The sequence below is a fragment of the Anolis carolinensis genome, chromosome 4 (assembly GCF_035594765.1).
Source record: "Anolis carolinensis isolate JA03-04 chromosome 4, rAnoCar3.1.pri, whole genome shotgun sequence".
NCBI classification, from domain to species: Eukaryota; Metazoa; Chordata; class Lepidosauria; order Squamata; family Dactyloidae; genus Anolis; species Anolis carolinensis.
The window spans coordinates 184,179,012-184,205,910 of NC_085844.1; the positions used below are offsets into that span (position 1 = coordinate 184,179,012).

The window sequence follows — 26,899 nt, forward strand, 5'->3', positions numbered from 1 at the left end:
GCTGATGGAATGAAAAGGAGGAAACACAGTCCTACTCCAGGAAGAGGTGGAGCCAAACAGTTTTGCTGAGTGAGCAATATAACAGGTACAAACAACATTGATTGACAGATATAAATAACCAATCCAACTACATTTACAGGGTAAGGGCAAAATCAGGCATGATACAACAATTCAAATCTTGAAACTTATAGTTCCAACATATAGATGGCGCCACTCGCGCCGTCACAAAATCCCTTTCCACTGTTTCTCCTGCACAAATTATACCTTCACAGTTTAGCTTTCCAACATTGGATAACAAGCAGCTAGTTATTCATAGAATGAATACAGTGATACCTGCAGGATTTGCTTTCAGGAGCCCCATGGGTATCAAAATCAATGGATGTTCAAGTGTCATTATCTACAATGCCATAAGAAAATGGTGTTCCCTATATAAAATGGCACAATCAAGCTCTGCCTTTACGGAAATTGGGGGGAGAAGGAATATTTTCAAGCTCTGGATGACTGAATGTGTGGACACTGAATCCGGAAATATGAAGAACTATTGTATTTCTAATTTTAGGGGATCAGCAGAAAATCTAAATAAAACCCCTGTTTCGAACAACAATGATTCCCCATTAAGTTCTCAAATACATTGCGAGCCAGTTCCTTTTCAGGAAATAAGAGTGGCACAGTCCTTTCCAAAGTAAGCCACTTTAAAGTGCAGATGGGGAAATTAAACCATTCCATGCTTTCTCTGCATACTGATAATTAATTGTGCGCCAGGAAGAAGGCAAAGACATCTCTCCTCATGACAGCTTTCCACTGCAAATGATTTTTACAATAGTGGGACATTCAAATATATATTACTTCACATGCAGTCTGAATGAGCCCGTTCTAGTGCTACAAGCTATTTCTGAAAGCATAAGCTTGGATTTTTGTTTAAGAAGCAAAATGATTTTTTGATGTTTTAATACTCACAGAATACAGTCCAGCAAATCTCCATCTGGTGTTTATAGCATTAGCTTTCTACATTTGATTATGGAATGAATTAATATTTCCCAACAAATCTTCAAATGACAAAGGCCATCCGTGTGCCTCAGTAATTTGTTTCCACAAATTTTAATCAGCAGTGATGGGTCATTCCCAGGCTGACATTTGCTGAAAGCTATTCCCAGTTTGTATTGTGTTTTCAATTCATCCAATAGGCTAAAAGGCTTTTATCTGATTGCCTCAATGTTGCTTCAAGACAGACATCCATCCGGGCATCAACCAATACTATGCTCTGACATTACAAGTGCCACCCCCTTTCACACATGATAGATCTGGTATCTTCCCCTGATCTAAGTTACCTAATGATTCTTCAGCAGCCAAAAAAAGGGGAAAGGGTGAAGTCTGAACAGCTACAACAGAAATGAGAGATCAGTGTTACTTTTATCAGAATACAAGCCTAAGGCAATGGTAAGCTTGGTCAAACGATTTCGTTTCTTCGCCACATGACGTACATGTTCATGCAACTGTAGTGAATGCCCCTCTGAAATCCCTACCCTTTGTGCGAGGTCAAAGTGGTTTGCATTTTGCAGGCTGCTAAGCAACTTTAAAAAGCCAGCTCACGTGAGCCTCCTACTGCTTTGTTCCATAGGGCCAATGACTGAATAAATCATTGGATGATGTATTGTGTGCAAGCAATGCACAATATAGCACAAAAATTTGATTCCCAAGAAGCCTGGCTTTGTTTCCCCACCAAGGAATGTTTCTTGTCCTTAGTTGTAATACAGCATGCATGACCACTAAGTCAAGGTCTTCCACTGTTCAGGAGAAGGCTGAAATATATGGATTTCAAGGCTGATCTACAATTAAAACCATACTTTTCAAAATCTGAGGAGTGAGGAGTTTCCATTTAACATCCACTACATGGCAGTCCAGTGTTCTCTCTCTTTCTTTTGGTATTTATTTATTCTTCTTTGCTCTGTCACATTCATACACTGGTCAAGTCTGGACAATCAAATCCTGTCTTAAAGTAGCACAATATACACTGCGGTTGTGCTCCCACACATACCTCCTTTGGAGCCACAAGTGGAGAAAAACATCAAGAGGTCACTATTAATCACTACCTCCCATTATATGAACCCAAATGATTAATGTAAATGGTTTCTGCACAAAACCAGGACAGGAAACCATGGTTTAATATTGTTTTATGTTTTCTGGGTTTTCTGAATGTCATTAACCACAATTCTTGGTTGAACATAAGAGAAAACTATTATTAACTCTGGTTTCCTGGACTGTTCCCTCACCCATTGAATGAGACAAATCCAAACTATAGGACTGTATGTTGATCGCCAAGACTTACTTGGTAATTAATGACTCACATAATCATGATTGAAAAAGACCTATTGTGCAGTTACCATGTATTGAAATAAGTTTCTCACTGAACAAAGAGCTCCATATTTTAATACGAAAGTTTTTGAAAGTTAATATTTAACTAAAACCTGACTTTTTATGATGGATGAACAAATGGAAAGGAAAAACAGATGATTATTACAGTATAGGATTACTGCAGTGGAATTACATCAAAATGCAAAAAATGGAAGAATGTAATAATATCAACAAAAAAAGAACTGGCTCTTGAAATAGAATGACTGAGTGAGACTGAACAAATCATCTGCTTTGATTGAAAAAAATCACTGGTGGCTGTTTTGAAGACAAGGAATCCTTGACTGTCAGTTTATAGAAAAAAAGAATAATGTAATAATTGTGGGTGTTAATAATTAATAGGTTTGAATTAGTAGTGTATGAAGTATTTTTTTAGCTTGAGAAGGAAGTTTTTATATATTGATCTGTAAGCACTGTAAAATAGTTGGAAATCACTGTACATTTTTTGTCTTTGTATTTTTTTTGTCTTTGTGATGAAAATAAGAACTTGTTACCTGCTACAATTATATTTTTTTAAAGTGTATTTGCATTATTCGATACACTACTAGTTATTTTCTATTTATTTTTATTTATTATGTATTATTCAATATACTGTGTTGTTTGTTTTTACTGCTTTTCTTTTACTTTTAAAGAACTGATCAAAGAATGGCATAAAACTGAAATTCTGCTCCAAATCTTTCTAAAATGTGTCTTTAAAACTTTACATCTAGAAAACATTAATTCCATCGTCTTCAAAGTCATTCCTGCTGCTTTGCAGTATTTTAGAGTTGCAATTTTATTTCCGCCAAATTCCTCTACCCCAGTCTATTATATTTGTTGCTGTGTGCCTCATTTCTAATGTATGGAGACTCTAACATGATCCTATCATGGGGTTTTCTTGGCAGAATTTGTTCAGAGGGGGTTTGCTTTCCCCTTTCTCTGAGGCCAAGTGTGTGTGACTTGCCCAAAGTCACCCAATAGGTTTCCATTACGGTTCTTGTAATTCTCTTATTTCTGACCTCAGGGAAAGGTACAAAATTCCTTTGAGTTCTAATTACTTGTGTTTTCCTTAAAGGAACATCTTTATCTTTGTCACTCCTGAATGTGGAAAGTCTGAAAACATGAGTTGTAATCTTGGCAGAAACTAACAAATCTGTACAAAAGAATATATAGTCAAAAAATAAATATAATCCAGAGACTGATATTTAAGCAATAATCCACTGCTGTAATAAGAGAGACTATTTTCCCTTGGGAATATCTTATTAAAATGAAACAGAAAAAGATTAATGTGACTATGAAGTATCACAGACACTGTTTGTCTTTCTATTGACTACACATATCTTTGTATTTCAAGAACCTTGTAAAGTTTATTCCTGATGTCTCTCTCATTGTTCAGATGTGCAAAAGAGAGTGGCATATAAACTATATTCTCTTCTATAAACTGACCTCAAGTATAAATCAAGAGCAAGTTCTGAGGCCAAAATTATGGATTTGGGTAAGACCTAATGGATAAGGATCATTCTAAGAAGAGGTTAAAGCACCATTTCCACACCCAGATATCCAAAAAGTCCAGAAGTGGTGTCATGGCAGAGAGAGCAAAGTGAGTTAATGCTTATTTTATGTTCTCCCAAAATGAACCAAACTCTTGCTTTCCACCATTCCACTCAGAGAAAGAGATAGTTCCTTATTTGATACCAGTTAAGGGACAATACCCATCTTGACCAGTGGCAAAAGTGACCCGGGTTTTTTGGGTTAATTTTTTTGACAAAAAATGTTTAGAGTTGAGTATGGAGGTGGGGGTGTTACACAAATCTGGGGAACCTCTATTGGAAAAGGTGAGAGGAGAACTATGTTGAGACCCCTCAAGAGAGCTGAGATTCTTGAAGGATTGTTTTGTTCCTCTCATCGATCATCAGGAAAAAACTAAGGGACGCCTGCTCCACCACATCAAATGACTCAAGATACCAGGAGATAGTCAATTCCTACTAGAGCAACTCATTCTGTGCTGCAGTACAACCACAAGACACAGCGTGGTATGGAGAGAGTGGACGAAGGGAGCCTTTAACCTTTCCTCCATTCTATTCTCACCCATGCGCTCTGCTCAGATGATCAGCAGTGAAGAGGGAGATGCTCTGTCAGGCTGATGACCTCTATGACATTTGCACAGAATGTTAATAGGTCAGGGGCAGAAGTGTTCTGCTTCGCCAACCACACAGAGCTGACAGAGCACAGAATGGCTGGAAAACTGGGCCGTTTTCTGCACTGCTCCAGTGGGTGACAGTGGGGAGGGATAATAGGGACATGTAATTTAAGCAACACAAGGAACAGCTGAGCAGCAGAAAAGAAGAAGCTGTTTATATGAGTATGCATGAATGAATGGGGGTGATGAATGTGCATGAATAGGTGTATAGAGAGACACAGATGAAAGGAGAGCTTGAAACAGCAATTCTTTCTTGCAACTACAACTTCACAGTCAGCATGTCTATTCTATAAGCTATAGTCTACAAAAATAACTTTTTAAAACTGCGCATAACACTGTCGATAGCTCCGCATACTTATATTTGACTACCAATAGCAGAAGTTTACCCAACAAAGGAATGCAGTGCTTGGGCTCCAAAAGGGTTTGCAACCTCCTCCAACATAATTATTATTTAATACTTGCTTTATTTCAAATATAAACACAAAATAAATGACTTTGGTTGGAATGATCTCACCATTCTGAGAGCCAATAAGGATAGGCAATCATTAACAGAATGCTTTACTATGACAGGGTGAAAAATATGTCCTAGAAAAAAATCTGAGACGTGTTTGGTCTGACTGCATAGGCTTCCAATCAAAGGTTCACTCTCCTTTCCTACTTCAAAATTAGCTTACCCTGAACACAACATAACAGTGCAAGTCATTAATTCGAGTGCTAACTATGAAAACAAGTAACTGAACGCTATCTATTACAATGACACAATAGACCACAAAACTTTCTCAGCCAATAGTCACCACATGGACAACAGGCAATCAAGTAAACATGTGCCTAAAGAGGATATGATTTCAAAATAGCTGACCCAGTAACTGTTAAAGTCTGATAGCCAACTGAATGCTCCATCTGCTGTTACTTAAATCCAACATTTTGTGAACAAACTTCTGTTCATGCAAAACAACTTTCCATGCCTTTTTCTCTTTACAGATCCAGAAGGTTCGGCAATCCTCCAGAGCCGACTTGGAGGGTTCACAGAAGATAAATAATCCCCCTCCCCATATTAACACAATCCCATCATCTGATACCATCTATTGGCTGGAATCCTATACTAGGGATGTAACAATCTCTCCATCTCAGTTTCATTGAGCTTCACTGAAATATGCCTGCATTTTTTCCATCTTTTTCATATTGAGTGTGAGGCATTATATTTTCCTCTTATACAGAAATTTGTGGAATTTATAAAACATTTTTCCAATTGCAATATTAGAACAGTTTACCTTACTTACATGACATTTTCACACTAAGTAATGTTTGTATCTATTTTCCTACAATGCGAATTTCTAACAGTTTGAACTTAAAATACAAGATATTGCTTGCATTTTGTTTTACACATATGCTCTATATGTTCAAATGCTCGAGGGAAAGCATAGTTGTCAAACAAATCTGAAGAGGTGAGAAATGGCTATGTTAATTGAGACCAATGAAATATCTTTCCATCCAATTTTATTCAAATAAACAGGGTCTATTTGTATGTAGATTATACAGTATATCGACAGGATCTGTTTGTTAATCCTTTAATAACATTTCCTCAAAATTTATAACAATGACTGTGGTAAATCCCATAGTTAGGTGGAATGGCAAAAAAAAACACAATTATACAGATTGAGTATCCCTTACCTGAAATCCTTGGGTTTTGGGGTTCAGATTTATTTATTTAGTTTGTATTTCAGTATGCCTGTATTTGTATATATGTACAAAATGATATGCCTTGGAGATGGAAAATAAATCTAAACACAATATTTATTTTCTGTTTAAGTAGATCTTGTACACATAGCCTGAAGGTAATTTTATACAACATTTTAAGTAACTGTAAGCAATTAACAACACTTGTGTACACTGAACCATCAGAAAGGAGAGGTGTCACTGTTTCAGCCAACCATATGAACAAATTTAGATTCTGGAATATTTCAGAATTCTGGATAATGTATACAATGCTTATAAATAAAAGAATCAGAACTGAATGAATAAAACCTTTTTGAGAATCAAAATTAGAATACCATTCTTCACACAAATAGGGTATGAGAGGAGATCCAGCAATCGGCACAAGTGGAAGTTAAACAAGAAAAACAATCAAAACGTGCAGAGTATTGGGAATTCTATGCCAGCAGCCATTACAATGTTTACTAGGAAAGCCCTTCTAATATGATTGCAAAAGCAATGGGAACTCTTTGTTAATGATTTAGCAATACCATGTATGCTGCCTGTGTATAATCTAATCACAGAAAGTATCCAGACACAAAGCTGTCCAGTCTCTTTTCAGGTCTGTATTATCCTCCCTCTTTTTTCAAGCACAATAAAAATACATCCTCATTGCTTTCCAAGCCCTTTATCTGGGTCAGCATAACCACAATCCCTACCCTATTGGTTGTTGTCAAAGTTCATTAAGGCTAGGATAAGAGAAAAGGGATCAAGTGTGCCATCTCTGCCGGCTGTCTGTCAACAACTGATCGGCTGTGGATAATTTCAACTGTTTAGGACCATACCTGAAACCTTCCATGTCATCAAGACTACCTAGGAAAATAGGAAGAGATGTTGAATGATCTTGACACTCAGATTTACACACACGTGCGCGCACACACACGCACACACAAGAAAATCCAGTTTGAAGTCAAAAATATTCTCTTTAGTTGTATTGAAGCCATTTCATGTCTTCCCTATCTAATTCATATGCATATTCATAACCCCATGTATTTAATTAAATTCTTCAATCCCTGAAGTGTCTTTCCCACACAATTGTAATTTATCTTGCACAGATAAGAAGGCCATGGATACACTGTACTTTGTAGTTAACGGCATTCCCTTTTGATGCGAAACATGAAGCAGATTCAAATGGCAGATATTTTTGTAAAAAATCAGTATCCCAATTAAGTTTCTCACCAAAGTTCCATACTTAAACGCCACACCTTTTCTTGAACCATGAGGCACAAATGCTATGCTGCCTCTGTTCATCTTGGGCGACCGCAACACTCACGATCTGTCTCTTTAATGCCTTACACCAGGGGTCCCCAAACTAAGGCCCGGGGGCCGGATGCGGCCCTCCAAGCTCATTTACCTGGCCCCCGCCCTCAGTTTTATAATATAATATTTTATATCAGTTTTAATAATATAATATATTGTATACACATATAATATTGATAATAATATTATGTTATACAATATAATACTAATAATAATACCATATAATAATATTAATTATATGTTATATATTACATATTATATAATGGTATAGTGGTATATTTCAATATATTAATATATAATGCTAATATATATAAGGCCATATATTTGAATTTGACTACACAGTGTGTACAGAATCTTGTATTACATTTGACTAAAAAAGAAAGCTCATTCTCAAGCTTTCATTGTAATCAGATTTATTAGGTTAGGAATTGCTTATGCTATCTGTTTTGCAAATTTCATAGATTAGATTAGGTATGTATATGTATGTGTATTTTAATATATTGTTTTATGGTTCCCGTCCCCTTGATCTGGTCATGTAAGTGTGATTTATTGTTATAATTGTATTATTTTACGTACTTTGTTTAATAATGTGTATTATGTTGTTATGTAATGTTTGTGTTGCTTTTATGACTGTAAACCGCCCTGAGTCCCATCCGGGAGATAGGGCGGTATATAAATAAAGTATTATTATTATTATTATTATTATTATTATTATTATTATTATTATTATTGTGCTATGCTAATAATATAATGTATTGTATGTACATACAGCTGCTCTGAGTCCCCTTCTGGGTGAGAAGGGTGGGATATAAATGTAGTAAATAAATGCAGTAAATAAATAATTAATTTTAAACTTAGGCTTGGCCAAAGTCTGAAATGACTTGAAGGCACACAACAACAACAACAACAACAATCCTAATTAACTTGACTATCATTGGCCAATAGCAGGCCCACACTTCCCATTGAAATCCTAATAGGTTTATGTTGGTTAAAATTGTTTTCATTTTTAAATATTGTATTGTTCTTTCGTTGTTGTTGTTGTTGCACTACAAATAAGACATGTGCAATATGCATAGGAATTTTTTCGTTTTTTTTTTTTTTTTTTCAAATGATAATTTGGCCCCTCAACAGTCTGAAAGATAGTAGACCGGCCCTCTGCTTCAAAAGTTTGAGGACCCCTGCCTTACACAATGGGAATTCCTGCTAAAATCCCTTCTCTTCCGAACACAACAAACCTTTTTAACATGCATTCCGGTTACATCATAAACTCCAAGGGCAAAACTGGCTGTCTCCAGGCAGCAGTAAAATTACTGTGCCTGCTTTTAAGAGCTGCACTAATGGCCAGGAAGACCACTAATCTGTTCACACATTACAAAGAGTAAATACATTGGGCTTGTCATTATAGAACTGGTTAATCTTTTACATGCCATGACGGAACATTTGAAGAGAGGAAAAAACTAGTAATGGAAGACAGGAACCCGGGCTTAGATCGACATTAATGCTGTTCTGCAATGTGTACTGTTCAGCCCAAATGTCACAGGTTTTGACATGCGTTTACCCTTTTCCTTGACCTTAGTTCATGATTTACATTGCAGCTGAATTGTCACCAAAAGCCAAACTATGCTTTGCAATTGCCAGTAGCAGAAAAGAAGCACATTGCCGTTCCCCTCTCTGGCTGTGAGTCTAGCAGATTCTGCAAGCTCAGCAGGACCTTCCCAACGCAGGAAGTGATGCGGATGGACACCGAGTCACAGGCTCTATTTTTGTCCTGACTACATGCTTCTATTCATTTCTCAAACTGAAATAATGTTGAGTGTGTATTCAAGTAACTTGAGGTCTGCACAATGGAAGGAGTGTGCCAACTCCACCTCCAAAGCCCACAGAACTTGTTGTTTACAGGAGATGCAGATCTAAAAAAAATGCTGGTAGCACATTTTCTTAGACATGCATCGTTTTATGACACAGTAATTCAGTTTTGCTGGCAAACCTGGAAGTGAAACAAACTCCTTATAAGAAATATAAACACATATATACATTGTATATTTTTTTAAAAAATATATGATTAATTGCTTATTTTATATAGATTCAGAGGTTTCTCGTTACCTTTGTGTGGTACACCTACACACTGGAGCCGACACACTGTGCCGTGACACTTGGAAAGTTCTAGTTTACACCTTGCTTACACACTCCATATCTCAGGCGGCATGTGAAGCCTGAGATACAGAACCCATCAATTATGGGGTTGAAGATGGAGAAATGCCATTATTTTCAGCACTTGGAAATAATGTATAAGACCTAATAGAATTTGTGTTTGTGTGTGAGAGAGAGATATTTACCCATTATCCACGAACTGAAAATTAGAATAGGCACTGTGAAACCCGTAGATCACAAGAAGCTCCTGGGACCACAAAATATAACCCCAGAACTGCACCAAAAACCCTACATTTATAAACATTTGAGCTCTTTTTCATCCAATCTGTCTTCACAAATGGCTCTAAATGTCTGCAAAAATATAGCGGTTTTATTCCATTGACTCCTCCAGGCCAGCCATAGCAATAACTCAAGTAATTTCTCACTAGCTTTTACACATAAAACACAACAGCTCAAGGACAGAATAGAATTGCCCTGGATTGCAACTAAAACTGTATGACATTGTCCTAAATAAAAAAGTAGACAAACATAACGACACCAAGTTTTACTGCGAGAACTAAACATTATCTGAACTGCATTGTAACTGCTATTAGCTCTTCTGCATGTGAACATATAAATTTATAACAACCAATCAACAAATCGTTCCCCTTGATCAGAGGTCCCCAAGCTAAGTCCCACAGGCTGGATGCAGGCCTCCAAGGTCATTTACCTGGTTGCCCTAGGTTTGAAACTGCTTGAAGACACACAACAACAACAACAACAATCCTAATTAACTTGACTATTTCATCAGACAAAAGCTGGCCCATTCTTCCCATTGAAATACCACTATAATCATTATAGTTTGACCTCCCCCCCCCCCCCCATGGTCTGAGGAACCATGAACAGTCCCTCTGGTTTAAAAGTTTTGAGGAACCCTGCTCCTGATGATGATAAAAGATGGTTGGCCTGCATTCATGAGGCTGGGCCATAATATTTCTTTGCTGGCTTGAGGTTCCCCCTACAGTCCACACAACCATAGAAGGCTTCATTGCATTTTGCCCTCCACCCCTTAACATTATATTTCTATGTAAATGCTCTTATCTGACTCAAGTTGATATGATTAGGTAATAAAACTCTTTCTTTATTAATATCAATTTGCGATAAATCCAACTGCTAAGAGCAATAACAATCTAACAGTTTGTTTTGGTTCATCACGTTTATAACTGTTTATATGCATGACTATAATGCAACGAGACTACTGCATGGCAGTTAATTGCTAAGATGGTACTGAATCAACTGTATGATTTACAGCAGAATAGTACCAAGCCAACTAAAACAAATAATGAAAGAACTATGGTAGATTTATCTACTTGAAAAGCCCTTCCCATGGCTTTTCCCCATTAATTGATCAAGATTTAATTTTATTCAGAACAAGAACGATCTATTTCCATCTAAACTACTCACATACATAATACTCTTGACAAGATGACCTGAGATGTTGCAATACCCTTTCTCTTCAATGACAAGAAAAAAGTATTGCATACATTTAAAATAAAATGCTAAGTAACCAATAACAATCTAGTTAAATTTCAGTATTTGTGAAACAATCTTAACATTGACTTTTAATGTAGTCATCAGCATATTTCTACTTTCATCAAAGCACCATGTTAAAGATAATTCGGCATACAAATGATTTTATGACATATAAAGGGATGTAAGGATGCTATGAAGCAGACAAAGTTTAATTGATTTAACTCTAAATACAGTAGTTATAAATTCTCCCTAACTAGCTCACAACCTAAATGTGAAATAAAATATTGAATATTTGCAGAATTGCGTCACTCACCCTTTAAATCTTATAATATACTACTGTATGATGTGAAATCTATTTCATTACCAAAAGGGTTAACCCTTCTAAGTCTTAGACATTTTATGCCAGGAGCAGGTATAACACAACATTTCAGGACATTTGGCATAATGCTGACCTTCCATGTTGAAAAACAGCTGTATCTTGCAAATCCGTCATGTCTTTGAATGCCCACAGATACTTGCTAGCAGAGACTTAGGGGGAAAACAGCATTTTCTGTTTACAAAGAAAAGATGTGGTATTGCAATTTTCCATCTGCCTACCAAAGGCCCTATCACCACAATACAAATATAATTCAATTTAGCTAAATATTTGTTTCATTTGTGTGTCCCTTATTTACCCTCTTGATTCATGTCTGGGCTTCTTTTGTTGTTGTTTTTAATTGTAATTGCACAGTACCTTAGTTATTTTATAACCATTGATCTGCTCTAACATCCTCTTTTACCAATCTGTTTGGATATACAGTACCAATATCTGAATCCAACCCTGAATCTTTTTAAGAGCGCTACATCATTTTCTGTTCAAAGGCAAACTATTCCTGATTTAATACACAAAACAATAAAGAAACATGTTTTATCTTCCATGTTCAGAAGGTGCTAGTCTGCTATGACACTGTCCATATAAAAATGCTTGGCATAATTTACAACAATGTCACTGTTGATATCCTACCATTAATAAACTGGTTTCATTGGTCCATCTATAAATACCTATAATCCAAAAAATTGTATGCCTTGGGCCCTTGGCCTTTTCTTACTTTCCAGACTCTGCCCATATTTGGAAAAAGGTGTGTTTGCTTGCTACTGTTGTATCCTAGCCTCCATACAATGATTGTGCAAAATATTTGCAAAAGGAACAATAGAAAATGAAATTTTAAATCAGCCTTTGACACTTTCAACCCATACTTACAACTGCTTTAAAAAATCCCATATAATTACTGTATATTTAATTGCAGCGTTTTAACCATAGCCTGTTGTATAAAAGTTTAATTTTATCTTTTTAAACCAATGAAAGGTGCTTTCTTGGGGAGATTAATAAGGTCAAAAAGAGGAACAGCATTTTAATTAAAGATTAATTTAAACAGATATTGTCTCCTATATCAAAGTCCACTGAGCATTCGCCCAGCCTAGCATCCTTTAAAAAGCAGAGCTGTGTACAGTTTGCTGACTACTTCGTTTCTTTTAAAATGGCTTAGCCAACTTTTCTGAAAGATAAAGGTCATATAGAAATTTATTTTATAGAACCCTTGATAATATAAAGTAATACCAAACAAATGCAGGTATAAAAAATAAGAGAATGCGATAGCAGGGAAAAGGTCAGAGTTTCATACATCGTTACAGTGCAAATTTCACTTAATACACAGAGAGAGCCCCGAATAAGCACTATTGACATGCCCTCTTGGGGCACGCAGCAATATGTGTACCATCAGTGCTAAATAAAAATCATGGCTTCCTGGTACTTTTCTGCACAACTGCAGTTTGACAGGAAGAGAATATTTGTTTTTCACATAACATACTCCATGTTATGCCTGGAAGATATTGCCTGATCTTCTATAGCATTTATTTATTTTTAATTGTTCTATTTTAGTTTATTTGTATTGTTCCTTTCTCCAGGAATGGAATATTTACCACTTTTGCATCTCCGTAAACATTTATCTCAAGATTATTTTTTCAATGGAAAAGTTACATTTTATGAAGCCTGTATATACTTGTAAGTCTATAAATTTTAGTTAGAAAATCAACCCAAAAAACTTGAGTCAACATACCCACAGGTCAATGAGCTTTTCTTCTATCAAAAGAGGTCTATCTCTTTCTCTTTGAGTATCATGGAAAAAAGTCAAGAACTTGGTGGGAGAAACTAAAAGATGCACTGACCACCTCAACTATCTAAACCATGATGCTGCACCTGCCATTTCTGAATGTCTGGGTGGGGACACAATGGTGGCTGGACCCGAGGCAACCCTGGCACTTTCCCCTCTCTGTGGATGGACTCTCGTCTTATCCATGAGTCATAGCAGAATCCATAATTTCGGTCCCCAAACTTGCCCTTGACTTATATATGAAATCACTTTATACATAAATACATACAGTAGTTCCCATTTGCATTGTCACTCTGAAGAGATGGCTGGAAGAGTCAATTTCTTTCAAAACATGGGGAAGCCTATCCGAACAAAAACGTTCATTTTGTTTGAGCCTGCATCCCAGCTATTTTACCCAACTGAAACAGGCAAAGGAAAGACAAGTGCAGGAAGAAACAGCATCCCTCCATATTGAGCCAGTAGTCATCAGAGTTCCTCTCAACCTCTCTTATTCAAGCACATTGGGGCATTTTTATTCCCTTTAGTAGCCGGAAACCTGATCTGTGGATGTCATCAACTGTGAGTCTGGGTTAACCCAGCTGCTCAGTTTCTACTGAGGTAAGGAGAACTCAAGCATACATGCAAACCATATATATGTTTGATATCTAATTTGCAAGAAAAATAGTTGCAAGTCTCTCTTTGCTCACCAGCAACTCGTGCTGGAGAGCAAAGAAAGAAGTAGTTGATTGTTTTTGATCATTTTCAAAGGCAGGCTTTATAATCAATTATTACTAAAAGAGCTCGTTGAATGTGCATCTTTAAAACAAAAAAAAAAGATGTATGCAAGACAAAGCCCATCAATGTTTTCATAACATAGTTGTGTATCTCTTGTTATTAGCAGCTATAAACCGTTATATGTTTAAAAGCTAGTTTAGCATGATGCAACTTCTCTTGATTCAGTGCTCATCACTGTCAAGGGATCTGATGCACTTCCAAATGCATTTGGGGCATCTGGCTTCATGGAGAAAAGAAAACACTATGAAAACTTATCCCCATTAAGTAAAGGTGTATAGGATGATCCTTTCACATACGCATGATAAAGTAAGGTAAAGGTTTTCCTGACGTTAAGTCCAGTCGTGACCGACTCTGGGGGTTGGTGCTCATCTCCATTTCTAAGCCGAAGAGCCGGCATTGTTCGTAGACATCTCCAAGGTCATGTGGCCGGCATGACTGCATGGAGTGCCGTTACCTTCCCGCCGGAGTGGTACCTATTTATCTACTCACATTTGCATGTTTTCGAACTGCTAGGTTGGCAGGAGCTGGGGCTAACAGCGGGAGCTCATTCCGCTCCCGGGATTTAAACCTGGCACCTTTCGGTCTGCAAGTTCAGCAGCTCAGCACTTTAACACACTGCGCCACCACCAGGGGCCCACACATGATAAAGCATGCTAAATATTTACTATTATGAAGTTGTACAAAAAAGCATTGTTTTTGGACTGGTCCAGCGATGTACTTTAACTCTCAAAACTTGACTGTCACCTACAAAGACCCCTAGACATTATCTGAATTTCTATGAGTGGGGAAAATAAGTCCCACAGAACTGAGTACACCTCTAGAATTTTTTTAAAAAAACACCAATAGTCAACTCCAATTTATTTTCAAGTTGGAAAAAGCCCCTTCCCCAGAATTTAAAACATCTTGGGAGATGAAACATAGCAACATTGCTCCTCTGGTCCCTAAAAGGACCAGTCTTTTACTGGGGTTTAAGATTGGATTGGGAAACTCTTTTTGGTCCCATTAGAGACTAACGCCCCTAACTGCAACCCACCAAAGCAGTTGCCCATCCATGTGGTATGATATGATATGATGATGATAATAATAATTTTATGTCTTACCCGCTTCTCCTAACTAATACTCTGAAAGAGTATCAAAAACAATTGCTTACAGAACTAAAAGGCTGGCTTAGCTGACAGCAATAGCTCACACAGGACCTAAGGGAGGTGGCACTGTTTACTGCAGACATGAATAAAGTACAAAGGCAGCAGTGCTAGAAGGGCAGAGCCTTGTTCCTCTACACAATTTTTTCCCTGATTTTTTTTTCTCCAAATGATGATTCACTCAAACAGGAAATGCTTACTCTGGCTGCAAATTGGCCCTCCACTGTAATACATGTGAGTAAGGTAATATCCCATAAAATAAAAAGCACATCTTTACGTCTATTTCATTTCATTTTAGTTTAGTTTTATTCTACTTTTTACACTACGCAATTATAGTGCAATAATTCTACTTTTCATTTCCATGTGCTTCTAACCTGTGAATTTGTAATCATGCATTTTATAAAGATGTGTTTGATGTTCTCATAGATAGCTCTTACAGGAATGGCTTTGCCACAGCATTTGATTGTAAATGAATTTTGCTCATTGGGATCAGAAAATACCCACCCACAATTCAATCAAATCTAGAAAACAATCATAATAAGTAAATCATATCAAAAGTAGCTAGCCATTCCAATATTTAAATCCCTACATCACAAATTCAGAATTAAACCAAAAGGGCTCCAATTTGTGCGTGCCAAAACCTTTCTATGACATACCCTTTTAATCCTCTGATTACTACTATATGACAAGCAAATTGTATTTTTAAAATTATAACTGAGGAGGAGTAAATTCATAAATGAGATATTCATTTTGTTAACTGCAGTTACATTAAACATCTCTCTTTAAATATAACCTTATTTAAAACAAAATCTTATTTTTAATTCAAATTAAGATGTTAAAAGCCAACACTTAGCCTCTCAAAACTGAATCCATGACCCTTTCTCAAACACATTAGGAAAAGTCAGTGTTTCTTCATAACAGAACAACCCATGGAGAAAATATCTAATTTTAAGGTCAATAAAATGAATATTAATGACTGTCAATCAAGCACATCTAGAGCATATTAACTTCACAGGAAAAGTATAGTATAATGGCCTTGCAGTGCTCTCTCAAAAATGTCAATTCGACTTGAAGTTTAAGTGTGGCTAAACTGTGTCCTTGTTGCCTATCTCTCAGAAAGGAGCCCCCAGTGGCACAATGTGTTAAACCCTTGTGCCAGCAAGACTGCTGACCAAAAAGTCGGAAGTTCAGATCCAGGGAGCAGGATGAGCTCCAGCTTCCCATGCGGACATGAGAGAAGCCTCCCACAGGATGGTTAAACATCCGGGCGTCCCCAGCAACATCCTTGCAGACGGTCAATTCTCTCACACCAGAAGTGACTTTCTCAAGTCGCTCCTGACACACACAAAAAAATCTCTCAAGAGAATCTCTTCTACCAGTCCTACTTCTAAAATGTTCTGGGAATTTACCCTTCAAGTGAGTGATATGGCTTAGTGGATGCAAAGAGCCAAATAGAAATTGATTAATTTAAAAATTATAACAACGTATATGTTACAGCCACTGCAGCCTGCATTTGTGTAGCAGCTTTCCCACATATCTGTCTTGTTCTCTACTATGCAATTGTTGGAATCACAGACGCCTTAAAGGGCCAGACTTAAAAGTGTCTTCAAAACAGAGTTTATTGAAACAAAAGAAAAAGGACGCAGGGATACTTAAATGCAGTTCCACTGGTCAAAACTCAAAAACCCAAACCAGACCTGGTCCAAAAGGTAAACAGAAATGTAATCCAAATCAACTGGATGTGAAGAGCAACAAGTCAAACAAAGCGCTCTAAGGCAAAACAAAAAGGCACAGTACACAAATGGTTCACAAAGGTAGTTGTCAGCCGAAGTCCAAGGTCGAAGCAGGAGGAATCCAAAGCAGCGAAAAGCAGCATCTTTAGCCAAACCAGTTCAGGTCCAAACTGCAGATCCGAGTCCAACGCCGAACATGAAACAGGCAGCAGCAAGACTACAAGAAACTTTCCCAATACACAGCACCTAGCACACGAACGCACATCAACACCTTGCCTTCTGCAAGGACTCTGCATCCCTGAACCCACTTTTATCTACAAATCACCATCAGAAGATGAACTGACCAACGTCCATCACCATCCCCCACAGCTGCTTCCAGCTCTTTGCGTGAATTCCCTTGACTCTCCCTCCAATTCCTCCATCTCCTGTCAAGACTTAGATCCCCCCAAGAATCAGTTGGATCCCCTGATTGCCAGTCTTCACTCCCAGAGAAGCCCATAAAGGTATCACCAGTTGTTGGTGCCTCACAAATAGTTTGCACTTCTCTTATCTTAGTCCAATCCATGGTGTCTCCTGCTTCTCCTTCACTCACTGACCCATCATCCCCAGAGAATTCCTCAAATGACTCTTCATCTGTAGGTGCTGTATGTCCTGGATCCTCTTTCTCTGCTGCTCATCGTCAGATTCCTGCTCCCGAATAACCCTTTTTCCCCTTCTGGCACCCATACTACTGTTTGTAACATTACTCACAGGCTCTACTACAACAGAAATCTTGCAAGCTGTTTGTGGGACAAACAATATACAAGGACTACACCAGTAACCCTGCCTTATGTGTTTCAGATCCATAAGACTACATTTTGCTAGTGAATTATGTTAGTTGCAATATAACACATCTGAAGGACTCCCAGATTGGGGAAGGCTTCACTGAACATTATGGAAAAACCATCACTCATGTATTGATTGTGACATCACTCAACTCACCATTCTGTCTCATGATGTCACATCTTATACCTGACTACCTACCTGATCTCTTAGAACACATCTACACCATCCACTTAAGTCGCTGTAGGTTTGGATCAGCCCTGTGACCGCTAAATGCTCCACAGAACTGATCTGGGTTAACGTGGAGCAGGCCACCTGAATGTAGCCTTTCCCACGGTTAACCTAAGTCAGGGGAAACCTCAAATCCTGGCCTAACCCTAACATAGCGGATGTCTTCCCCACCCCCTCGTGTCGCAACAATCCCTATTTTCTTTTTGGTGCTCTGGCTTACATTAGCTAGATCTCCGGTGAGATGGAGAGCTTTTCTGTTTTCAGAGAGTGTCAACAATAATGGGTCACATTTATATGCGAGACAAAAGTTTCAATGATGTTTCCTTGTAGTATATTTGTATTTTTAACAGTAAAAAATACTCTCACTGAAACTACTTAAACATAAGCATGCTTCTCTGGGCATTGGAACGTGCAATTCCAGAACAAGGAACATATCTATAAGGTTGAATCAAGCAAGACTATAGGGAATCCAGGCTACAACTGTAAACACTTACAGGTAGTAAAGTCCACTAAAAATCAATGGCACTTATTTTAGAGTAACCTTGATATAGATTAGGATTTTTAAGAGCTATTCACAAACCCCTTAGCAATGTATAAGTACACTTTTGTTTGTCAATGGGAAAGAACATCAACAAGCAGTTATCGTATTTTTCCCAGGAGCAAAGGACCCATTTCCTCCTCCTTTCCACTGTTTTGCTAAATTTAGCAAAGTACTATATGCTCTTTCTCCTTTTATTTTTCCCCAAAATCTTCACTTTTGACATATATCAGCTTGAAAGATAGGATTTAACAGGAGTAGATTTCATCGGCAAATATTACTTGTCCCATATCTGAGAAGGGAACCTATAAACTGCAAGTAGTTCTGCACTTAAGTCTTGGTGTGTTCGCTTACTATTAACTATATTTGTAGTTGGTCAAAACTATACAACGGGATTTACTTCTATGAGTTCAATGGGACTTACTCCCAATAAAGTTATATACATTTCCCACCTGGATCCAACCCAATACGTTTCAACTCTTCTTCACTGCTAAAAGTAGTATCTCTTTTTGTGGTATGGCTGGAGAGCAAACTTTTATTTCAGAACTACAAAATTCTCTGTAAGAGCAACATGGCAAGATGCATCGCTCAGATTTTCTAGTGATATGTTCTATATTATAAGCTTGATGTTCTTGTTTATACATGTAAGAAATTACCGTTCCTTGCCTGAAATAGTCCTGTGATCACAAAAAGCAACACAAGCGCCCATTAAAGCACTTGCTTTTGAATATACAAGCATGACAACTCAAACACAAACTATTCATAAATACAAACAAGCAGGCGGATGTTTTCTAATGATTGATACTGGTAAATTAACTATCAGTAAACAAGGTTTCTTCAGACATAGATACATATTTATATGAATTCACTGTATTACAAATTCATCCCTGCTTTTGTAATGTTTGAAGAGAGGGATTTCTTATAGAGAACATGTCTGAGATCAGTCCAATTTCTTTAAGATTTAGAATTTGTCCAGCAGTTTTAAAACATTACTACTGTTACCATGCAGAGCTAGGCACATATTATACTGTGAACAGCAGTCTATTAAAAACACAAGAATGTTTGTGTCCAGAAGTTTTTAAACCTGAAAAATTAATGTATGACCCTACTGAGATTAGTCTTAAGCTGTATTTAAATTTTATTAAGCCTGAAGGAATTATTAAATGACTACATATATTCTCCATACCTCCAGAATAGCAAACACTAAATGGTTAAATATAAAACCTTTTGTCCAGCCCACCTCTATTATTTTTGATAGCTTCAGAATAAATATTTCCTTGCTTGTTTTTTCAAACAGCATTGGCTACTCTGAAACAGTACTAAATTTGCATGATCAAAGAATACCTCAACTGAATAATGTCATAATATGAATATATAGAAATGCAGACCTGCAGGTGGCCTTTACTGTAAATTAATAACCATTTTTATTTGGTGACCATGGGATTCACCCCGCCCCTTAACTATAAAGACTCTTATATGCACACCAGTATCAAAGTTCCTATTTCAATGCAAATGCTTCCAAGATCAACAAACCACTTTGTTGGTTAGGCTTATACTACCTTAAACATTAATGGATGTGGTTACTAGTACAGATATGGAAAGCATTATACCCGCCATCTGGGCAAGATAAACATTCATCACTTTCACAGCATTTTGTTTTATTTAAATTCTCTTTCAGCTTCTCTCTAGGAAGAGGCTTACAGCATTATGCAAATGTTCGCCAGCTCCTTCCCTTGTTAAATAAGCAACCTTTCATCTCATTCCCCCAAACTGCTATGTATAGCATGCAAACTTTAACAGAGGTGGAAGAGAGCTTCCACAAAGTTGATAACCTTTCTTTATTGTTATTCACTGTACAGGCTACCAGCTCTGTGTTGCAAGCATTAACATGATAAAACAGTTTAGCAAGAGAATTTAACAAATTTAACTAGCGTCAGTTTCCAGTCAGATTTTGTATTTTGGGGACAATTGTTTTGAAGAAAAGCCACATTAAAAGTGTCAGGAGACAGTCCAGGAGACCATTTCAGGCAATCATAGCTCCAGGGATATATGCATCTTCATGGCATCTACTTAAGCATAACAAGGCCTACATAAATACTCTGAAAGTGCAGATCATTTGATTAATATTGCAGCTTTACAAAACTGCTAGTTTCCTTCCTTTTCTTTGACCAAAAAACTCTCCTTTGTTATTTTAAAAAATGCAGTATCTACTTTCTCCATTAATATTTTAATAATAAGCATCTTTAGAGCAGACTTTCCAACTGCTGCAGAAAATACTAATAATAAAATAGAAAACAAGTTACTGTACTTTGTAGTTTCCTAAGGCAAGAAATGTGAGCAATGTCTCTGAAAATTATTAATGCATAACATTATAAGTAATAACATTAATGTTATTATTATTAAAAGTCTTTGAAAAAACTAGGTCCTAATAAAGTCACAGTAGAGAACAAATCCTGTGATTTGCAGTCACAATATCCACATATGAGTCACCAACAGCAAAATCTACTGCCAATTTCATGCCTGTTTGGATAAGAAGTTTAATCACACATTTTTTCCCTACTGAAATGCAAATAAAATTGAAATGTTCCATAATATAAGGGTGGCAATCTCTGTGGTCAATTAAATGTTTCATTCTGATTCCTGAGAGCTAGTGTTCTTCTTATAACATTGTTTCGTGTCACCTTTTCTGTTCTTAACTACCTTAAAGATGCACTGGAAATTATTAATGTATAAAAATCCAGGTAACCAAAGTCTTTATTGGGGGGAACATATCAATGTGTCATAGTCGAAAAATAATAACCATTCAAGGTGGAATTTATTTTTTATGTTGTTAAAGGGCACTATGATATTTTTTTTTCAAAATCTAAGTATCCATTCGGACTACTAGGTTTTATCATTGCTCTTTCTTTCTCTTTTGGGGAATACAAGAACTGGGAATCCCAGACTGTACTTCTTATGCATGGTAATGGGCCTCGATACAAAATGAATTTACATTTCACATTTGAAAAATAAATTCCATCTCATCACCAATATGAAAGAAGGCCTCCTTTCATTCATTTTCCCAAAGAATGTAAAACTGATTATTTTCCTGAAATAGGTGAAAACAGATTTCAAGGCTAGCTGTGATGGAAAGAAACAACCCCTTTCACTAGGTCACAAGTCTATGACAAGGAAAGTAATAATAATGAACCTTGTGTTAAATGTCAATGAAAGTCAAGAGCTTCATTTTCATTTTTGGTTTCCAGTGGAACGAAGATCAATGCAACACACAGCAAGAAATGTGGAATGGAACAAAACTCCAAATATCCAGGCACTATGCAAAAGGTAAAACATTTCACGCCCCCTTAACTGTTTTGTTTCTCAGAAATAATCTCTGTGTTGCATTAATCAGATTTATAAGTATCTGGGCTGAAGACAGACAATTCTTTCAGACTGTAGTTTTCCAAAGCCAAGGACCAAGAAGAATATATATAGTAGCTTATTCTAACCCAGTCTATCTGCACCTGGACTTTTTTGCTATAGGATTATGAAAGAGGATGGAGATGAGAGGCTTTGTAAGAGGTTCTGTGAATGCAGGAAATGTAAACTGCACAGGATGCGCGGATCTTAACTGGAATTCCAAGATCTGAAATACAGTATTCCAATATCCAAATTGTCTACATGGGTGGCTGAGATAGTGACACCTTCGGGTTTTTTTGGTGGTTAGGGTACAAAGCTTTGTTTCTTGCACAAAATTATTAATAAAATATTGCATAAAATTATGTTCAGGCAATGTATATATGGTACATATGAAACATAAAATGAGTTTCGTGTTTAGACTGGGGTCCAATCTCTATAGCACATCATTATGTAGGTAAAGGTAAAGGTTTTCCCCTGACATTAAGTCTAGTAGTGTCCAACTCTGGGGGTTGGTGCTCATCCCCATTTCTAAGCCGAAGAGTCAACGTTGTCTGTAGACACCTCCTAGGTCGTGCAGCCAGCATGACTGCACAGAGCGCCGTTACCTCCCTGCGGGAGCAGTACCTTATTGATCTACTCACATTTGCATGTTTCTGAACTGCTAGGTTGGCAGAAGCTGGGGTTAACAGCGTGAGCTCACCCCGCTCCCCGGATTCGAACCGTCAACCTTTAGGACAGCAAGTTCTGCAGGCTCCTTATGTATGTCTATGCAAATACAGGTCGTCCAAAACAGACCCAAAAAAAATCTCAAAATATTTCTAAATCGTTTCAGGCAAGGAAAGGATACTCAACATATACAAACAACATGGTGCAGAACATCATCAGTACTCAGATGAGAGGCAGCCAGTGCACACCAGGTGCAGGAAGCTATATTTATGAGGAAGGCACTGGCCAAACCACCTCTGAATATGTCTTGCCAAAGAAAATCAAGGGGTCAAAATGCTACAAAATTCAGTAAGTCCACAGGAAGGCACAAACACCATGGAAATCATATTGTGAAGAGTTTAGAGTGGGTTTTCTCCCTAAAGCCAGTGCTAGCAGCTGCCTCCTCCTCCTCCTCCTCCTCCTCTTGCAAACTTCCCCCCAGTCTCCCCCTTCCCAAGACCCTCCTTTACAAACAAAATGACAGGGAAGAAAGCTGCCTCTCTCCTCTCAAGGCATCACCAGGCTCTGGCTGGTGAAAAAGGACCCGAGGAAGAAGACCCCCGCCCTCCGGGAAAATACTGTCAAACAACAAACAGACCAGACAAAAGGCTGGGATCTCGGGGAGGAGGGGAGAAGCAGCAGCAGCACATCAGGAGGAGGAGGAGAGATGAAGGGGAAAGAAGAGAGGGAAGGAAGACAGGAGAAGGAGTTGGAAAGGGAGAAAAAGGAGAATATGTGGTCGAAGGCGTTCATGGCTGGAATCACTGGGTTGCTGTGAGTTTTCCGGGCTGTATGGCCATATTCCACAAGCATTCTCTCCTGACTTGTCGCCCATATCTGTGGCAAGCATTCTCAGAGGTTATGAGGTCTGTTGGAATCTAAGCAAGTGAGGTTTATATATCTGTGGAGTGTTCAGGGTGGGAGAAAGAACTTTTTATCTGTTGAAAGTGTGAATGCTGCAATTAATCAGCCTAATTAGCATCAAAAAGACTTGCAGCTTCAAAGCCTGGCTGATTTCTGCTTGAGGGAATCTTTTGTTGATGAACCAACTTGGACACAGCATATTATTTGAGAACACAGAAATGCTGGACCACTCTAATAACCAGCATGTCAGACTACACAAAGAAGCAGCTGAAATCCACAAGCATGTGGACAATTTCAACACAAAGGAGGAAGCAATGAAAATTAACAAAATCTGGCTCCCAGTAGTAAAAAAAAAAACCTCTAAAATCAGGACAGTAAATAAAGAACAACACTCAGAAAACAGGGGAATTCGAGACATGAAAAAATCAGGGCCAAGCAACATCTCCCAACAAAGGATTCCCCCAGGCAGGAAGCAACCAGACCTTGAAGCTGAAAGGCTATTCAGTGTTAATCAAGGTGGCCAATTGCAACATTCACATTTGCCCCAAACAGACAAGAGTTCTTTCCCCCATCCTGGACCTTCCACAGATATATAAATCCCACTTGCCTAGTTTCCAACAGACCTCACAATCTCTGAGGATGCCTGCCATAGATGTGGCTGAAACGTCTGGAGAGAATGCTTGTGGAATATGGCCATACAGCCCGGAAAAGTCACAGCAACCCATGAAAGTCTTCAGCAACACGAAGAAGAGAATATTTTGGGAAGAGGAAAAGGGAATTGGATTTGACCAGAAGGAAAGTGCCACCGAAAAACCAATAGGGGCAAAGGGGGGAAACGAGAAAAAAGAGGGAAAGAGGGAGATGGACTGGGGAAGGGAAAGGCAGGAGGGCTGCGCTCAGTCGCCCACTCACCCCACTTTAGCAGCATGATTTTGGAAAGGAGGGAAGAGTAAGAGAAATGGGATGCAGCAGGAAGAAAAGTGCGGCCACAAAGGGGACCAGGAAGAACTGTGGGAGGAGGTGGAGGAAAGGAAATAAAAGGAGATGAAGACATGAAGGAAGAAATGGGGAAAAAAGAAAGAAGCGAGGGGGGAGTTGGAAAGGGGAAAAGTGGAGAGAGGGGGATGCAAAAGGAATGGGATCTGGCAGGAAGGAAAGTGTGGTCCTGGAGACAAGGGAGGGAGGAAGGAAAATGAAATGCAAAGATAGAGAATGGGGGATGCCTATAGTACGTACAAAAGAGATCTTGGAGTCCTTCTGGACAACAAGTTAAACATGAACCAACAATGTGATGCGGCAGCTAAAAAAGCCAATGGGATTTTGGCCTGCACAAATAGGGGTATAGCATCTAGATCCAGGTAAGTCCTGCTACCCCTCTATTCCGCCTTGGTCAGACCACACTGGAATCACACTGTGTTCAATTCTGGGCACCACAATTGAAGGGGAGATGTCGACAAGCTGGAATGTGTCCAGAGGAGGGCAACTAAAATGATCAAGGGTCTGGAGAACAAGCCCTATGAAGAGCGGCTTAAAGAACTGGGCATGTTCAGCCTGCAGAAGAGAAGGCTGAGAGGAGACATGATAGCCATGTGCAAATATGTGAGGGGAAGTTATAGGGAGGAGGGAGGGAGCTTGTTTTCTGCTGCCCTGGAGACTAGGACACGGAACAATGGCTTCAAACTACAGGAAAGGAGATTCCACCTGAACATGAGGAAGAACTTCCTCACAGTGAGGGCTGTTCAGCAATGGATCTCTCTCTCTCTCTCTCTCTCTCTCTCTCTCTCTCTCTCTCTCTCTCTCTCTCTCTCTCTCTCTCTCTCTCCGCCCCGGAGTGCGGTGGAGGCTCCTTCTTTGGAGGCTTTTAAGCAGAGGCTGGATGTCGTGGGTGCTTTGAATGAGATTTTCCTGCTTCTTGGCAGGGGGTTGGCCCGGATGGCCCACGAGGTCTCTTGCAACTCTTAGGGTTCTATTTGGAGAAGAAGGAAGGAGGAAAGAATGAGATTTGACAGCGTGAAGGGGACGGGGAAGAAGTATAGGAAGAGAGGAAGGAAGGAAGGTGGGAGGGAAGACAGGAAGGAAGGAAAGAGGGAGGGAAGGAGGGAAGGGAGGGGGGGAAAGAAGGAAGGAAGGAAAGAAGGAGGGAAGGAAAGAGGGAGGGAGGGAAGGAAAGAAGGAAGGAAGGAAAGAGGGAGAGAAGGAAGGAAGGTGGGCGTGAGGGAGTGAGTCGCAAGAGGTGCGGGGCGCCCAGAAGCCTCCCCCCCCCCCGCCTCTCACTCACCGACTTGCAGGACGTTCTCCACGGCGCCGGCCTCCAGGAGCCGTATCCCTCTGCGGAAGGGCAGCCCTTCGGAGGGGAGGCCGGGGGCGGCGGGCCCGGGGACCTGAGCGGCGGCGGCGGGCGTGGGGACGGGGGCGGGGTTGGCGGCCCCCCCGGTGCCCACAGCGGCGGCGACCCCTTCTTCCCCGGCCCCGCCGCCGCCCCCCGCCGCCGCCGCCGCGCCGCCGCTCCCCGCCGCGCCTTGCCGGCCGGCTTGGAAGCTGGAGTACATGCAGATCTCCCTCTCGCTGCGGGGGAAGCTCCAGTAGACGATGCGGCGCTGGACGGGCTCCGGGATGCGCTGGAAGCGGCCCTCGACCCGCTCGAAGGCCCAGCTGCCGGCCACCCGCTTGGCCGCCGCGTCGAGCAGGGACTCGGGCTGCAGGAGGGGCCGCGAGGGGGCCGGGGCGGCGGCGGAAGAGGGGGCGCCCGGGGCAGGCCGTGGCGGGGCCGCCGCCGCCTCCACCGCCGCCGCCTCCTCCACCAGGAGCGCCACCCCGCGGGAGCAGAGGCGCTTCGGCCCCGGGGAGCCCCCCGCCGAGGGCAGCGGCGGACGGAGCAGCTCCTCGCCTTCGCCTCCCTCCGCCATCGCTGCTGCGCCCGACCCACTGCGCCCCAGACGGACGGACGGCGAGGAGGAGGAGACTGCGGCGGAGGAGGAGGCGCCCCAGAGACCCCCCCCCGCCCCTTCGCACGAGGAAGAAGGGGTCACGTGGGCGCCTCCCGGCTCATTCGAGGGGGGCCTCACCCCCTCCCCTCCCCTCCTTCCCTTTCTTCTCTCCGTGCGCCTCCAGCGCGGTCCCTTCCTTCCTCCTTCCTCTCGTGGATCCCGCCTTGGGCTGGAACAGGGAGGGCAAAGAAGCCAACAAGGGAAACGAAATGCTTCTAATGCAGGCATGGGCAAACTTGGGCCCTCCAGGTGTTTTGGACTTCAACTCCCACAAGTCCTAACAGCCGGTAG

At 39.8% G+C, this 26,899-nt stretch overlaps 1 protein-coding gene across 1 annotated transcript in view; it reads right to left on the reverse strand.

Annotated features, from left to right (window-relative positions):
• The window catches only part of zswim5 (zinc finger SWIM-type containing 5), a 168,977-nt gene extending 142,403 nt beyond the window's left edge, over positions 1-26,574 (reverse strand). The window contains exon 1 of the mRNA XM_008109558.2: positions 25,900-26,574. Within this exon, the coding sequence (XP_008107765.2) occupies positions 25,900-26,527 (628 nt within the window). The 5' untranslated portion in view covers positions 26,528-26,574. The remainder of the gene's footprint in view (positions 1-25,899) is intronic.
• Between the last annotated feature and the right edge of the window lie 325 nt (positions 26,575-26,899).